At 29.8% G+C, this 16,538-nt stretch overlaps 1 protein-coding gene across 9 annotated transcripts in view; it reads right to left on the bottom strand.

Moving 5' to 3' along the window:
- The window catches only part of LOC143234999 (rho guanine nucleotide exchange factor 28-like), a 197,115-nt gene that overhangs the window by 2,841 nt on the left and 177,736 nt on the right, over window positions 1-16,538 (bottom strand). For all 9 annotated transcript variants that reach the window (XM_076472695.1, XM_076472697.1, XM_076472698.1 and 6 more), the window contains 10 exons: window positions 15,482-15,535; window positions 13,748-13,883; window positions 13,510-13,561; window positions 11,910-11,962; window positions 11,043-11,216; window positions 9,963-10,088; window positions 3,402-3,519; window positions 3,230-3,279; window positions 1,850-1,969; window positions 1,443-1,524 (listed from right to left, as the gene is read on the bottom strand). In XM_076472695.1, coding sequence (XP_076328810.1) covers window positions 1,859-1,969; window positions 3,230-3,279; window positions 3,402-3,519; window positions 9,963-10,088; window positions 11,043-11,216; window positions 11,910-11,962; window positions 13,510-13,561; window positions 13,748-13,883; window positions 15,482-15,535 — 874 coding nt within the window. In that variant the 3' untranslated portion in view covers window positions 1,443-1,524; window positions 1,850-1,858. The remainder of the gene's footprint in view (window positions 1-1,442; window positions 1,525-1,849; window positions 1,970-3,229; window positions 3,280-3,401; window positions 3,520-9,962; window positions 10,089-11,042; window positions 11,217-11,909; window positions 11,963-13,509; window positions 13,562-13,747; window positions 13,884-15,481; window positions 15,536-16,538) is intronic.

Below are 16,538 nucleotides of genomic sequence, written 5' to 3'. Positions count from 1 at the left end.
TTCACCATGAATGACCAAGCGAATAATGACGGAAACGGCGTTAAATTGCTGGAAGTATGTTTTTTGCTGGCTAAATTCCAATAATTATGAACCCAGTGTCTAGTTCTGGAATGGTATAATGTTGTTTATTCGCCAAGCTAAACAAAATTGTTACAGGAATATCAGTTTTTTCACATGTTCTGAACTGTATGAACACATTCTGCTTCTCCTACTTTTGGTTATTTATTTATAAACAGTTTATTTGTCGCTTAATTTATATAAAAATTTATGTAGATGTGTATTAGTATAATATTTATAATATACTATACTTATATTAGCCTGATCATGATACTTTTAAGTTATGAGCAAAAACCCACTCAGGACGCATGGTACGAACACTTTCTGTCGTAACTGTAATACAGTATTACTACAGGTTTCTTGTCAAATATTATATGTACTTTGTGTTTTTCTGAAATCAGGGTGAACTTAGCTTCAGTGAATTATATGTTATGCATATCACACATATATCATGGCAAGAATCATTACTAGTATTTTCACATGAATTCTAAAGAGTTATTTTAATGGTAAATTAGTTTATTTAATAACAGTGTACTAAAGCCAGAGATAATAGTTTATCTAAAAAGAGTTTAAGCACTCTTTGCTTAACCTTACTGACTCTAATAATATTGTAAATTTTTTTAACAGCACTTACAGAGGTAGAATTAATACAAACCTGAGAAGACTATGTTTAGCATTTTTCTGAATAGTAATTAAAGTCAAGAAGTAAAGTTGATTTTCAACAATAAAACTGAGTAGTTTTCATAAGTTAGTATTGTTAAAATGTTTGGAGAGATACCCACAAAATGATCATAATTTGAGCCTGTTACAGGTTTTGTATTATTTTGCATATGTGATATATTTTCATGCACAAAAGTTTAGGATTAAAGAAGTAACTTAACACTATGTTGTTGTTTCTAAAGATGTCTATCATATTAAAGGGTCATTAGAAATGTCCTAAAAAAAAGCAGAAATTAGAAATATTAGTCTGATGTGAGAATAACTGATTAATTTAATCAATTAATGAGTTTCATGATTAAAGAATTAATATACTTCACTAATTTACCAAATCAAAAGTCTACTTCTAAGACTTTTTTCTGAAATTCTAAATTTATTCTTAATAAGTAAAACTTATAAAATATATGAAAAGAAAGAAATAAAGTATACACCTTAAAAGCATTAACTTTCATAAAAAAATATCTATCTTCCAAGTGCAAAAACAAAGCCAGTATATAAACTAATAATGCTAATGACTAAGATACTTTTGTTTCATGGTAACTGAGAGATATAATTGAATTTACAGTTTAAGAATGAACATCAAAACAATGTTTAAAGGTTTACTAAGGCAGTTTTAATGGGACTGAACACTAACTATCATTTCCATTATAACTTAAATAACTACTTACCTACAGTTTTCCCCCTGGCAGTTCGTAAAGAAATTGTACCTTCATAACGCAACTTGCGACCACTAGATAACAAGTCAGATTTCTGTTATAAAAAGATAAAAGCCTGCATAAGTAAAATACTCTATGTAAATATACATTGAATTTCTTTTTCAAATAGTTTTGGAAACATAAAACAATTAACAATTAACTAAATTTATTTTTAACATATTAAGTCCACAATGGAATATTTAATTACTGATGAAAAACTCATTGCATTATAATACATAATTAACATATTTTATACAAAAAACAACACTAGCTAATCACCTTGGTTGAAGAAGAAACTGATTTCTACTACACTGTAGCATAATCAAAATTTTTTTTTGTAACCAATTAACATACAAATCACTCTTCAAGTTATACTGTACCTTAAATTTTTAACCCCGAAAGTAGGCTGTTGATTTGGCATCCACTTTATTGTATATTTCCAATAAACGTTGCTGCCTTTCATTTTCTTCCACTTGAGTGTTGATTTGACTGATTATATCCTATTGTGAAATCAATGGTCAACATTCAAATAAGCTCAATATTTAGTTTTCTTATTTTATATAGTTCTTGTTTTACATTTGTTCTTTTTCATTGGAGATTGATGATGCAAACATTATAAAATTAACTTATGTTTAAAAGTCTAATAATTTAAAACATTTAAGGTAAATGAAAAAAAAATCTTTGTAAATTATAAGAATAATTTTAAGTAATATCTAAAAAGTAGTGTTACAAAAATTGCTGTAAAATGAAAGAGGAATTGTTATAATTATAAGTAAAAATATATTTTGAGAATGGCTCTATGTTACCAGACATATTCATAAGTTAAAATCTTGAAGAAGGTTATGTGTGTAACTGTACTTAACAGTACTTATTAATATCTTTTAGTTGGCCAAGTAACAATTATAGAAGTAGCATATACATATTTTAGGCTTAACTACATATTTTTGTTTCAAATTTCAAACCTTTCCCAAATTACAGAGCAGTTACCAATCTTTCCAATATAATAAAGGAGAGGTCATATAATATTTTCTAATGACAGACACAGACTTTACAAAGTTTCAAGAGTACAAGACGAAAGCAGAATACCATATAATATACCTTCAAACAAACTAAAAGCAGTGTTGAAAAAAAATTTGATATACATTTCTTAATTGCTTAATATACTGTAACTGAAAGCTAAGCCTTTTCTGGAACTTTTGCATTATTTAAATTTTAGATAATTACATTACTGGTTTTGGGTTAATTATCTATTTTAATATGTATTTGTTTATTGGAAAACTTACTTCTTATATATTGTACTGAATTTTCTCTCAAAATATAATGCATGTTAACATTTAAAGTGACAAGTACTGTCCTTGTTTACAATTCTAATATCCGAGTATTAATTACAATACCAAAATTTGATTTCTAAAATATTAGTACTAAAAGTATAACCAAGAACAATAAAAGGAGAAATGAAGGGAAAACATAAACTGAAAACATATTCTTCAAAATTTGTTTACAAAAGTCCTTAAAGTCATCTTAAAGAAATGAGGCAAGTTATGTCGTTTAATAAATTACTTAAAAACATAAATATGGTAACAGAGACATAAAAATTAATGTAAATCCTAAATTTGTTACATAAATGAATCCCTTTAAACTTATATTAAGAAACTACTTTATCACATCTGAGAAAAAGTAGTTATATGAATTTTTTTTGCAATAAACACAATTTGAAAATTACAAGAACTAATAATGATTTGTTAAAACATTTAATTTACCTTGACATTGCTTAAAGACTCTTCAAGAATGCACTGTTCTGATTTATTGTCTGAAAGAAGAAAATAACATGAATGCATTTTTCTAACTAGAAGCAAAATCAATGTTAAAAATACATAAAAGTGTAAAATAAAAGGAAGAAAATCAATTGTGTAATGCATTAGTTCTACCCACCTTTGGTGGCTTTGAGAAGTGAATCAATAAGCAATGGATACTTAGTAACACGTTGAGTTACTAAAAGTATACATTCTGGTATTCTTCGGCTTTTACAAACTGGAATCAAACTACATCGCTGTAAAACAAATTTAAAACTTCTTTAGCCATATTACTTAGTAAAATACACAAGAAATGTTTTGATTTTTACTTAAATTCAAAGTAAAATCTATATATTTTCCAAAATTTTAATAATTATGTTTTCTTTTATTATCTTAAACCCTGATAGTGGTTCATAACATGTCTCATCAAGGAATTTCACAAAAATTCTAATAGAACATATGGACAAAAACCTCTTAAAAATCAGACTTGTTCTTGAAACAATGCTCAAGACCTTTTATCTCAATGGCTAAGGCTGCTAAAATATTGATAATAGCAAAAAAAAGTTGATTTTGCAATTGCTATACAAAATTAATCAATTTTTTGCTCATATTATTATTATTAGTCAAAATGTTCTCACTTCACAAGCCTACAGAAAAACATTGTTATAAATATTCCACTAAAACCTGGACAAACCTGCTAAAAATATACTCCTGTGCAAGTCAAAAGACTATTTTTATTCTGATTCTTAAAAAAAAATGAAGAGAGATATTATCAGTTTTTTTTTCATTGCTACTGTCAAAGTTTCTCTTTGAAGCCATTCAAGCACCACAGATTATAGCAAAATCAGCTAGGTATACTACACCATAATCTATATACAGCTACTAAACAAACTCGTGCAATAGTTGCAAGCTATTTTTAAGTTGATTCCTGAAAGTTGAAAGTTCCACCATCTAAAATTTTCTAATTTCTTCTCTGCTATCAGCATAAGCTCTTTGAAGCCATTCAAGTATTGCAGAAATGTAGAACCCATTCAAACACTGCTATATAAGTTGTAAATGCTCCAATTTATACGAGTCAAAACTGCTTCATTTTATTAGAGTAAATAATGTGTAAATTTACAACAGTGTTCCCAGCCTTATTTTTAAGATTATTGTTTTACAAGTCACTACAGCAACAACAACAACAAAAACATTACAAATATTTTACTCAAACCTGGACAATAGTAACAAATACAGTATTTAGTATGTCATACGACAATTTTAAAATTAATTCAAGTGCCTTCGTTTTTTTGCCATGAAGAATTTTTCTACATCCTTCACTTTCCTTCGTTGAAAAATCTGGTGTTTTACAAATTTGCATTAATTAGAAACAATCACATTGAGTATTCATCATTTCTCAAGTTAGCTGTTCTTCATTGTTTCTCATGTTCATAATTGTACTTTGTTTCTGTGTAGTGTTCTGTGACTATTTCAGTGAATTTTCTAACACAGACAATTACCACAGTAAATTTCTCTAGTGTTCTGTGTAATGATTTATTCTACTGATTTTCATATTTTGTAATTGTGAGTGTGTATTTTTTATTATTTTATTATTATTAATTATATTTTCGTTTCACAAGTATACAGTAAAATTGGTTGGATATTTTGCACCAAAATCTAGACAGCTATACTACATGAAATGCTGTAAATATACATGATTTATTTAGCCCCTTCAGCTCTGAATGTAGTTTTGCACTCTGTTGAATCAAACAGTTTTTTATTTTATTATTACATTTGCATAAACTGTCATACATAGGTATTCTTATGTTATATGTGAGCTATGTGGGATATATGTATATATAGAAGTAGGCAAAAATAAAATACATATAGATATATGTATACGTGATACTCAATATAACTCACAATTATTATATATTACACTTAATATACTCTACTAGTATACTTGTGGATGATGGTGAGGCTGCTTTGTTTAGTATTGTTTGGAATGCCAAACAATGAAATGTTCAATGGAATATCTTTTCTAGGCATTCAAGAGAGGAGGTCCTCATTACTTTCTTCCCTGGGTATATTTGACAGTTTGTTTTGAGTCTTTTTATTATTTCAGAAGGTGCAATAGGTACCAGAGCAAGGAATGATTTCTTTACTTTGCATTTTTGCTTCATTCCTCTTTTATTTTGATGTAGGTACTGCTTTCTCATTTTTTCAAAGCCACCATCTTTGTGGTTTACAGGTTCTCAACAGTAGTGCTGAAATAACCAGAATACTTCAATTTCTGGTTTCCAATTTGCCTTTTACAGACAAAAAATGCATTCAGTGTCATCTCAGAAATTAGATATAGACCTAGCTTTTCAAACCATGCAAGAGATTTTTGACATGTGTCAAAAGGTTCCAGATATTGGTTGGCTTTATTAACCCAGTCCATATAATTTGGCCTTATCATCCCTGTCATGTACATATATTTCAAATTTAAATACTCAGCTATCCAGAAACTGGAACACCAGTTGTCAACAGTTATGCATCACCTTCAGTCTTGTACACCTTACACAAGATGCACTACAATTCTCTCTGAAATCGAAATGTTTTAGGACATAACAAATGGCAATTAATGCATATCCTTTCCATAATATACACTGAACTTCCAGATATACCCACTCAAGTAATATCTTGAGGGACACATAATGAAAAGTTTCAATCTAAAATGCAATCTCTTGGTTTTTATATACACTGCTGGCCAATATCTTAAGGCCAATGAACATAAAGAAAAAATATGCATTTTGCATTGTTAAACTCAACCACTTATTTGAGTAGAGCTTTGAAAGATGAAAATAAGAAAAGGAAAAATATGAACACTATGCAATTAGCCTAAATACTAACTGGTTGAAAGTTTAAGACCATACCAAAAAGAAATCCTAAACATGGTAGGAAATGCCTAACAAGAAGTCTCAGTAGTGAGTTGCACAGCCGTCATTGTGAATAACTTCAAACATTCGCTTGTTTGTTTGTTTGTTTTTGAATTTTGCACAAAGCTACTCGAGGGCTATCTGTGCTAGCCATTTGTAATTTAGCAGTGTAAGACTAGAGGGAAGGCAGCTAGTCATCGCCACCCACCACCAGCTCTTGGAATACTCTTTTACCAACGAATAGTGGGATTGGCTGTCACATTATAACGCCCCCACGGCTGGAATGGCGAGTATGTTTGGCGTGACGGGGATGCAAACCCGTGACCCTCAGATTACAAGTCGCACGCCTGAACATGCTTGACCATGCCGGGCCACACCAAACATTCACTTTGGCATGGTCGATATAAGCATTTGCAGAAGGCTGGCTGGAATGTTATTCCAAGTGGTGAAGATATCTTCACCAAGATCATGCTTTGTTTGGAATTGACGTCCATTTCTATAGACTTCCCTTGCCATCCACCCCCAAATATTTTCAATAAGGTTCAGTTCAGGAGATCATGCTGGATGGTCCAGAAGAATCACGTTATTTGCCATGAAAAAGTCCTTTGTCCTGCAGGTATTGTGGATTGCAGCATTGTCCTGCTGAAAGATCCAGTCACTTCCACAAAAGCGAGGGTCTTCAGTCAATAAGGATGCTCTCTCCAACATGCCAATGTAGCCAGCTGCTGTTTGATGCCCCTGTATAACCTAAAACTCCATTGTTCCATGAAAGAAGAAAGTGTTCCAGATCATGATGGAACCTTCTCCACTGTGTTGTGTAGAGAATATCTCCGGTGGAATATCCTTATCGTGCCAGTAACGTTGGAATCCATCTGGACCATCCAGTTTAATTTTTTCTCATCAGAGAACAAAACCTTCTTCCACTTTTCTACGTCCCATGTTTGGTGCTTCTAAACAAAGTTTAACTGAGCTGTTTTGTGGTGTGGAATAAGGCATGGCCTTTGAAGATGTTTTAAAGTCTTTATCTTGTAGACACCATCTTATTGTTTTTGAGATGCATTCTGCATCTGTAATGGTCTTAATCTGGTTTGACGATCAGCTGGTGTCTTGTTGGACAATCCGTCAAATCCTCCTGCTCAACGCCGGCAAAATTTTCTTGGGCCGATTACTTGAAATTCTCGTTCCACATCCCTTAGGGTCTTTTAAGAAATTTGCAACAGCAGTTTTACTACGCCCAATCTCACCAGCAATGGTACGTTGAGAGAGGCCTTGCTTTTGCAGCTCGACAATTCTGCCACGTTCAAACTCTGTCAACATTTTAGCATTTGCCATGTTTTTATCCAATGTAACACAGGAGATGTCAATGGGAGATGTTGACAATGCTAATGCTTGAACACAAATGACTAAATTTTGTTATGTCTTTACCAATTAATGCTTCATTTCAGTATGGTCTTAAACTTTTAACCAGCTAGTATTCAGGCTAATTTCATGGTGTTCACATTTTCCCTATTAAATGATAAAGAAGTTTTTTATTTTTATTTTCCTTTTCCGTATTTTCATTTTTCAAAGCTCTACTCAGATACGTGGTTGAGTCTAACAATGCAAAATACATATCTTTTCTTTATGTTCATTGGTCTTTAGATTTTGGCCAGCAGTGTATATCCAGAAAGCTAACCTACCCTTCCAAAATACCAAAGCTCCATCATTTGCAATGTTTTCCCCTGCATCAACAATATACTTACATTATTGATGCAAAAGATTACAGAAAGATTCTACTGAAATTTCAGCATTTCCTCTTTCAACATCTGCAACATTTGAGAAGCACAAGAATTTCATGATAGTAAAGAATCTGTCCCAACTCATAATGTTACTGCAGAAAAAATAAATTCCTGGAAAAAGAGAAGAGTGCTGACAATACTGATGCAGTTGGTTGAGTTTACATAATCCACTGTATAAAAACAGTGCCACACAGATATACGGCTCATCAGTACTAACATTGCACCACTTGATTCCATAAAGTTTCCGACTGCAATCAGGATTTGTATTGAAATATTCTGTAGCATGATCATTTATACCTTCACATAAATAATCCACAACTTTTTCACTAAGAAAGAACTTGAAATAATTACTATATTTCTCCCTGAACGTATTTATATTGGGGTTTATTCCATCATACGGCTGGTTCAATGAAGCAATGTCTTCAGACCTAGCATCAATAAATGGATCAGAAATTAGTTTCAACCCAGTTTATGTTTCCCTTGCACCTACCATTGATGCTACAAAACGACAAGAACTGGTGTCACTATTACCTGATGATAAATCCTATTCTCTGTCAATATTAGCCAGGAAACAGTCAACATCACTGCTAGAAGAATTGTTTGTAGTCGAGTTTTTTTTTACTAATGAAACTGTCACACTGTGAAGGCATACAAAAACTGACTCCTGCATGTCAATGATTTGTCCACTATTTCCCAAGTGTACCCATATGAACCAGTCATGATTAAGAGAAGGGGCTAATTTACCAATGATGTCATGACTTTTATCAAAGGTAATTAAATAATATGGCAAACGTTAGAAGAGAAAGCAAAATTATATGCATTTCTGCTTTTATAGTATGTATAACTTGAACATTTAAGTTATAATATATATGCAAGTATGTAGCTGTATAATGGAGTTCTTTTCTTGTACATATGCAAATATGTACTAGTTGTGCAGTTTTTTATTTTATCAAGCTACAATTTCCTACTTTTACTCCACCAAAATGTAGACATGTTTACATTTTTTTTAAGAGTCCCCAGTTGTAGGATTGAAAATATATATGCATTTTTATTCAACATGTTTCTACACTTTTTTTTTACAATACCTATTCCCCTTTTTAAATTAACAATTTTTAATAATCTTGTACATAAATGTTGACACTATTTCCAATCAAGTTAAAGATTTCACCATGATAATGACATGAACGTAACATAACATTGATTCTATGAAATGCTAGAATATCCCTTGTTTGAAAATTGGTCAGCTAAGACTTCAAAATTTTGGCATAGGACTACAATGAAGAAAGCAAAGTGTCTGTTCATCTCAAAAATACTTAAAAAGATTGTAGTTCAATAATTATTCTGGACAAAAAAATAATAATTATAAAAGTCATTGTCACATTATTTGAAATACTTATGACAATACGAAAGTCATGCATGTTGCATTATTGTTTCAAATGAGCCTTGTCTATCAAAATAATCTGATCAGCAACAATTGTAGGTAATCTACCTATGTTATTCACCCTTCTTGAGGAATGAATAAGTATGATTCTTGTCACTGGAAACATTTCCACACAACATTATATGACAAACAGTAATTTATCTGTTAGAACAAATGCAACTGTTGGCAACCACATTAGTAACAGATAGCAGATACAAAGTAGTCTGTTGCTACACACTAATAGACACACTTTGAGAAAATAATCACTGAGTTTATGATCCCTAGCCTATTTATCGACAAAAATAACTTTCAAGTTCATCTACATATATCTTGATGAATGCTTAAAAAACAGTGTTCAAACCACAATGAAGAACCTTAATAACTGTAGTAATGCATACAGTTAAAGTAATTTACACCACTTGATTTTATAGACAACAATCATAAAAGATTTAAATAAAAGTAAGCAAACCATTACATTGTGGCTTACTTTCAGTAAATCTTAATTTTCAGCTACAGCTTTTAAGTTATGTGGCAATATTTTTTTGCTACTATTTTAAAACTATGTAAAAACTTAAATCATAGTATAGAGAGTTATACTTTACCTTAATAAAATTTTGGAACTTTCTGTCAGTTTTAAGAATATCTTTGTACAATGACAAGGCTTCCTTATGCTTGCTACAAAACTGACCATAGGCTGATTTCAGCTGAATTGCTGTTTCTCCTTGAAACTAAAGAAGATTGACATGTTTGTTAATCAACTTAATAGCACTAAAATCAACATCTATTATATCACAGACTTATCCTTGAAATATAAGCATCTGACAGAAAAAGAAACTTTTTTTATGTATCAGATGAACTGATATGTCTTTCAATCAAACATGTGAACCAAGAACCATTAAGGGTTTTTATTATTATTTTTTATTATTTGGTGAAAAGAGTATAAGTTTAAAAGATCAAGTATCAAAGAGAGAAAAGAGACAAAGTAGTTTATTACTATTATTAATCACAATACATTCCTATTAGTGCAGAAAAACTATTTTTAATAGAATGTATGTAACTACATAGTGTTTTTTTTAATTTTCAAAGTTAATCCTGTGTGCATAGGTGAAAGTCAAAGTACACATACCATAATCTTTCACAGAGTGATATTATATATATGATGTCAGAATTATCACCTATTCAGCTGACATACCACTGATTTAATGATAATATATGGCAGAAGAGAGTAAGCTTTACAAACAATATACAGACTTGCACTTTAGAATTTCTCAGGTTATGCAAATACAATATGCAAACTGTACAATGAACAAAAGTATCTTTATTCTTCACATGAAGACAGCTTTGCATTTTGACTTGTCAGGGTCAGATTAATACAAGACCTTCACTGCCATGTTTTGAATACAAATATATTTCTAAAACGTTTGATTATTGTGTACAATTTACTTGCCACATTTCATGTGGGTACATAGAGTAAAATTGGAACCATATTGAACATTTATTCTCTATTACAAGGTCAGTTTATTGGCTTGACCCTATGCACATTTAATACAGAGGTTGAAGCATCACAGGAAAATAACAAAAACTTTTACTTTTTGTTAAGCTGACAGAGCTAAATACTTGAAGATTTTTGTCATGTTTCATGTTACTTTTAATATATATACTTCAATCAGAAAGTTTGATACCTGTTCAACAAGTATATCTCCAATTCTCTCCACTGTTCTGTCTTGACGTTGCCTTTCTCGAAGTTTTCTAAGAAAACCTGAATGGATTTCTAACAACTCTTCCAAGCAAGGAAAGATACGATCAACTAAATCCTTAGTAAGTCCTACTTCTTTACTCATTCCTTGAGCAAACACCTATTTGGAAGATAAAGGAGAGAATTTTACAGATAAAACATACAATTAACATACAAGAAAAATTATTCTCAAATACCAATACAGTGGTAAACTAGTTTCAAACTCAAAAGCATAAAAAGAACCATAAATTCATGTTAAAATATAAGCAACTATAAAAAAACACTTGAATATGTATATATACACCACATACAAACACATTATAATACTAATTAAGAAGCACATCAACCACAATAATCATGTACAATATTTTAATAACATACAGAAATATGTCGTTTGAGAATGTTTCTAATACTAAATTGTAATGTAGAATCACTAACATGTAAAGCTTTAAGTGTGACAGTTTAACTCTTTTATTAACAATATGTAAAATGAATAGGTTAAAAAAAGTTCTCATGTGTAGCGAAACAGGTCAAAGGTTACATTCAAAACTGTTAGAAACACAGAATTGTATTCTTACAACATTGTTCCTTTTCAATGGAGCGTTATAAAAAAAAATTAGGAATTACACCATATGTTGATGAAAACTAAAGTCATGGAGAAGTGCTTTACAAATTTCAGGTAAACAATTAAAGAATAAATAAATAGAACCAGGTTAAGAGCTTGAGAAAAGTTCATGATTCATCTTTTATTTTACTATGTTACACTGGTTTTGTTAAGTCTGAGTCTCTTAAAAACTTCAGTAAACTCTCTTACCTTCTGCATTATCTTCAGTGTTAGGCAGTGATGTTTTTCAGTTAATATAAGTTCTGCATAAATAAAAAAATACAAAATTCCATGTAAGATTCACAGTAAACACATTCCTAGGTCACTTATAATGTTTAACAATAACTTACAAATTCTCCCATGTGAACAACCAATTATATTTTCAAAATATGGAAGAATTTGATTTTAATAGGACACCCTAAGTTTAAAAAATATCCTACAGAAACCCTTCCTTCAAACACTTTTAAGTATTCTAATGAAAAAAGCTACAAGTTACTGTAACAGTTTTATAAAATAGATCTTTCATAGCCTTTAAAACATATCATTAATAACAAACAGGCTTGTATGACATTTTAAAATTCTGAAACTGAAAATATTTTCATGAATATGCATTCCACTGTACAAAGTACCAATCTTTGTGTAACTTAAATTTCCCATTTACACATTGGTGATGGAGTCTGGAACATCTAGAATGGTATAATATAGACTTTATTAGCCATAGAACATTTAAAACAGGCCTGTATAAATAATTTCTCATAAAAATTGTACAACATTATGATATTACAGAAGTTTCCACAAAATATCGATTAGAAAAAAAATACAGATGTGTGTATTAAAATTATTCCCCACAATGAAACACCATAAAAGAAAACACAAAAATAAAAGTAATGGTGCAACAATTTTGCACAGCCCTAACAGTAATGGTATTAAATTACACCTCCAAATGTCAACCACTGTGAGTAATATATATATATATATATATATATGTTACTACAAAATATGTACCACAATCACTATATGACACTGTGACACTGGAAATTCTATTTGTACAAGATCTCTTTCAAATTTATTCTGAATTATGTATTACATAAACCTGAGAAAAGCATTCCTGTTCTCTGTTGTAGTTTCATTGAAAAAATATGTAACAATTATAAATTCTAATATGCAATATATATATTTATTGAGAATATTTTGTGCAAAAATATAATAACAAATCATAAAAGACCTTTTGTTTCATTAAGAGCTGTGTAACATAAAAGGAAATTACAGAATTTGAGTTTTTTTTTTAGCTTGAAACTTTGTACCTGTAGTTACAACTGTAATGATTTGCCTTCATACTTTGTGTTTTATGGCATTTTATTTTTGGAAGCATAATTCTGGGACACTATGTATTTTACCTTCCATAATTCATACATGCTAAAACATACATATGCTATAATATATTAATTATGTAACAAAATTAAATTCAGCACATGAGAATAGCAAACTAAATACAATGTATTTGCAGCAACAAAATTAGGTAGCTATTTTGATGCACAATAATACAGAATAAATTAAAATTTTTGCATTCAGTTAAAAGAAGTAAATTTTCTACAAAAATATTAGAAGGGTGAAATGCCATCTCTGTGTGTGTGTGTGTGTGTGTGTGTATATATAAAGAAAGTCTTATTTTACATGTACAAAACACCTAAAAGCAGTTTCACCAATTTTCATATTATTTATTTAATGGATTCCACCTTTCACAAAATTGTATCATTAAAAGACAACAAATAGACATAATTAATTATGCTTTATAATGTACTATGCTCACCATAAATTGCTTCTTGCTTTTTTACCTCCTTGTCTTTCAGTTTTTTCAAGACCTAAAGGCATACAAACGTTTACAGTAGAAAAATATTGGAGATTTTACACATATAACCAATGTCAAAAAATGTATAAAAACAATAAATATTTGTTCACAGAAGAGAAATTTTACACAATGATTATATCAAAGAAATACTTTAACTTTATAAACAATGACTGCTTGGTAAAAGAACCTTAAACCTTACCTTTTTGTCTACTGTGGTACTCCACACTTCAGGTTCTTCATCAATTAGCTGAAGAACAGGGTCATCTTCTAAATCACAGAATTCCTGGGTGCTATCTTCAAGAGACTCCATAGATGCTGAATTAACATCAACAATACTAAAAGAAAAAAGTAGGATTTGTTGTTTAAAATAAAACAAAATACTCATCTTTTTTTTTTTTTCTTATACATAAAGTGTTTCCGAAAAAAACAATTCCACCTTCAATACCAACTTTAGACAACTAAAACAAATATTACTTTTATACTTCCTATACTTTGGGTTGACAAAATTCTAGGACCACAAAGCAGTTTTCTGGAACCTTTTAAGTCTATCAGTTCTGAAATTAAACACTTCATGCAAAAATCTGTTAGGTTTTCTTAGTGTCTTCGTAAGTTAATAAACATAAAAAGATAAGAACACATAGTCGTAGAACATTTAGTTATTTTATTTTGACAATCCAGCATATCTTCCATAGATGTTCCAATTAAACCTTTTCATGAGATTATCAAAAATTATGAATTGCAGGTACTAAAATATTCACACCTTAACCAGTGTAATCGATAATAACAAAGAGAAAGTGTCAATTTTTTCCTTCATTTCATAACATCTTTAAAGGTTGAAATAAATATTTTAAAATTTAATTTTTAATAGAAAATAAATAAGTTAAGTTTTCCTACTGATCCCCCAAAATCATATAACAGTCCAAAAGACTGGTAGGAAAACTAGCTAACCATTATCAACCAGAGTTGTTGACAGTCTTTACATTAATTAGCCAAAGGTTTGTGGGATGTAAACCATTCAATTGTGAATTGACAATTTAGAAACTTTTGACAGAGCTCTATCCTACATGCTACAAAACAGTTCAACAATGTTGAAAAATGAAATAATTGAAAACAAATATTCAACAAAAATGACTATATACTATCAAAAAAAATATATATATACACACACCAAGTTATTAAAATTGAAGATCACTAAAATGTTGAATTTAACCAAAATTTGAAAAACGAATGTCACTACTAAATGTATTTATTGTTACAATTTAATTATTAGAAATTGAGTTGTTCTTTTTTCCCACTATGAAACAATTTCTTTACATGCTTATTCACCAAATCAACTGTAGCTAATAAAGATTTGCTAAAAGCACATGAAATCGAAAAAAAAAAGTTTACTTCTTATCTGTTTGTAGCTACCACAATTTTGACTTTATTATTTTTATTTTTCCACATTTTACAGAAATAAAATGAAATTTAAAGCCTTTCCAATTTTATCTATTTTAATAAATAAATAAATGTAATTTTATGAACACTACAAGTTCTTGTTTGTTGGGTTGGGAGAGACTTGTTTGTTTGTTTCTTTGAAGTTAAACACAAAGTTACACAGTGGTATGTCTTTGCTCTGCCCACCATGGGTATTAAAACCAAATTTATAGTGTTGCAAATCCAAAGAACTACTGATGTGTGTTTTTTCTTATAGCACAGCCACATCAGGTTATCTGCTGAGCCCACTGAGGGGAATCAAACCACTGATTTTAGCATTGTAAATCCGTTGACATACCACTGTACTAGCAGAGGGCTGCACTACTGATGTACCATTGGAAGGCAGGGGGACACAGAATAAATTAATTACCTTGTAACAAATGTTTCTTAAACCAACTCAATTTTTAAATAAATAAGAAAGCTGCTGTAAAATGTGTGGCTGTTACCTACTACCTACTTTGTATTGGTGTCATCCATGGGATCAGCTTCCTTTTCTTCATTAATTACTTTGCTAAAAATAAAACAGCATGGTATAAATTAACAGCTTATATACCACAACTGAGAAGAATATTATAAATTAAGTATATATTCTATAATAAATTGCTTACACCCAATTTTTATGTTTACCTTAACAATATGCTTTCATAAAATAAAGATATGAAATAACTTTTAAATATGAGTAAACGTATAAGGAATTAAATTGTGATTCATGTGTAATGAGCTTCTAACAAAAATGAAATCAGAATAATGGATCAATCAGAATATTACTTAGTCAAGACAGTCATTCATTACAATTAATCAGTATATTTCCAATGCTTATAGAAAGACACACAGGGGTTATCAGTGCCAGTCATCTGTAATTTTATAATTTGAACTGATAGACTGCAAGGAAAGTAGTTGATAAACAGCACCAGTATTAGTTTATTTGTATATACTGTATGTAAGCTATTTCAAAACATAAACTTAGAAACCCTTATACACATTAAAAAGCAAGTTTTATACATATATTTATTTTTCCATTATTCTTTAGATTCATAAAAACTTCTTTAAAAACACATCCTCCCATCTACCAACTCACTCTAATATTAAGTTTTTTATTTACAATTTATGAAATTTATTCCAATTGTTGATGAACTAAAAAAGTAGAACATTTTTCAACAACTTAATGTACACCGATTCTTGAAGAGTTTACCTCTAAATAGCAATACAATGTAAATATAATTTGTCTGTAAGTTTATTTCATTTTTTACCTTATTTCTTATTTCAAATATAAATTCTTTAAGAGTCATAAAATAAAATAAAAACAATTTGTGATAAATAGAGGTAGAATGATTAACTTTGAAATAATTAAATACATTAAAATTATATGAAAGCAAAAAAATTTGAATTAATTCACTGTTGTTGTTTTTTCAATAGAAATTACATGTCAAAATTATTTCAAGAGTAGAACAAAAATACTAATAATAAAGCTTCATAAAACATGTACAAGTTCCAAGAGAATAAGAAAACAAAAA

The sequence above is a fragment of the Tachypleus tridentatus genome, chromosome 12 (assembly GCF_004210375.1).
Source record: "Tachypleus tridentatus isolate NWPU-2018 chromosome 12, ASM421037v1, whole genome shotgun sequence".
NCBI classification, from domain to species: Eukaryota; Metazoa; Arthropoda; class Merostomata; order Xiphosura; family Limulidae; genus Tachypleus; species Tachypleus tridentatus.
The sequence above is the reverse complement of the archived record's forward strand: the minus strand, read 5'-3'. Positions and strand labels throughout refer to the sequence as shown.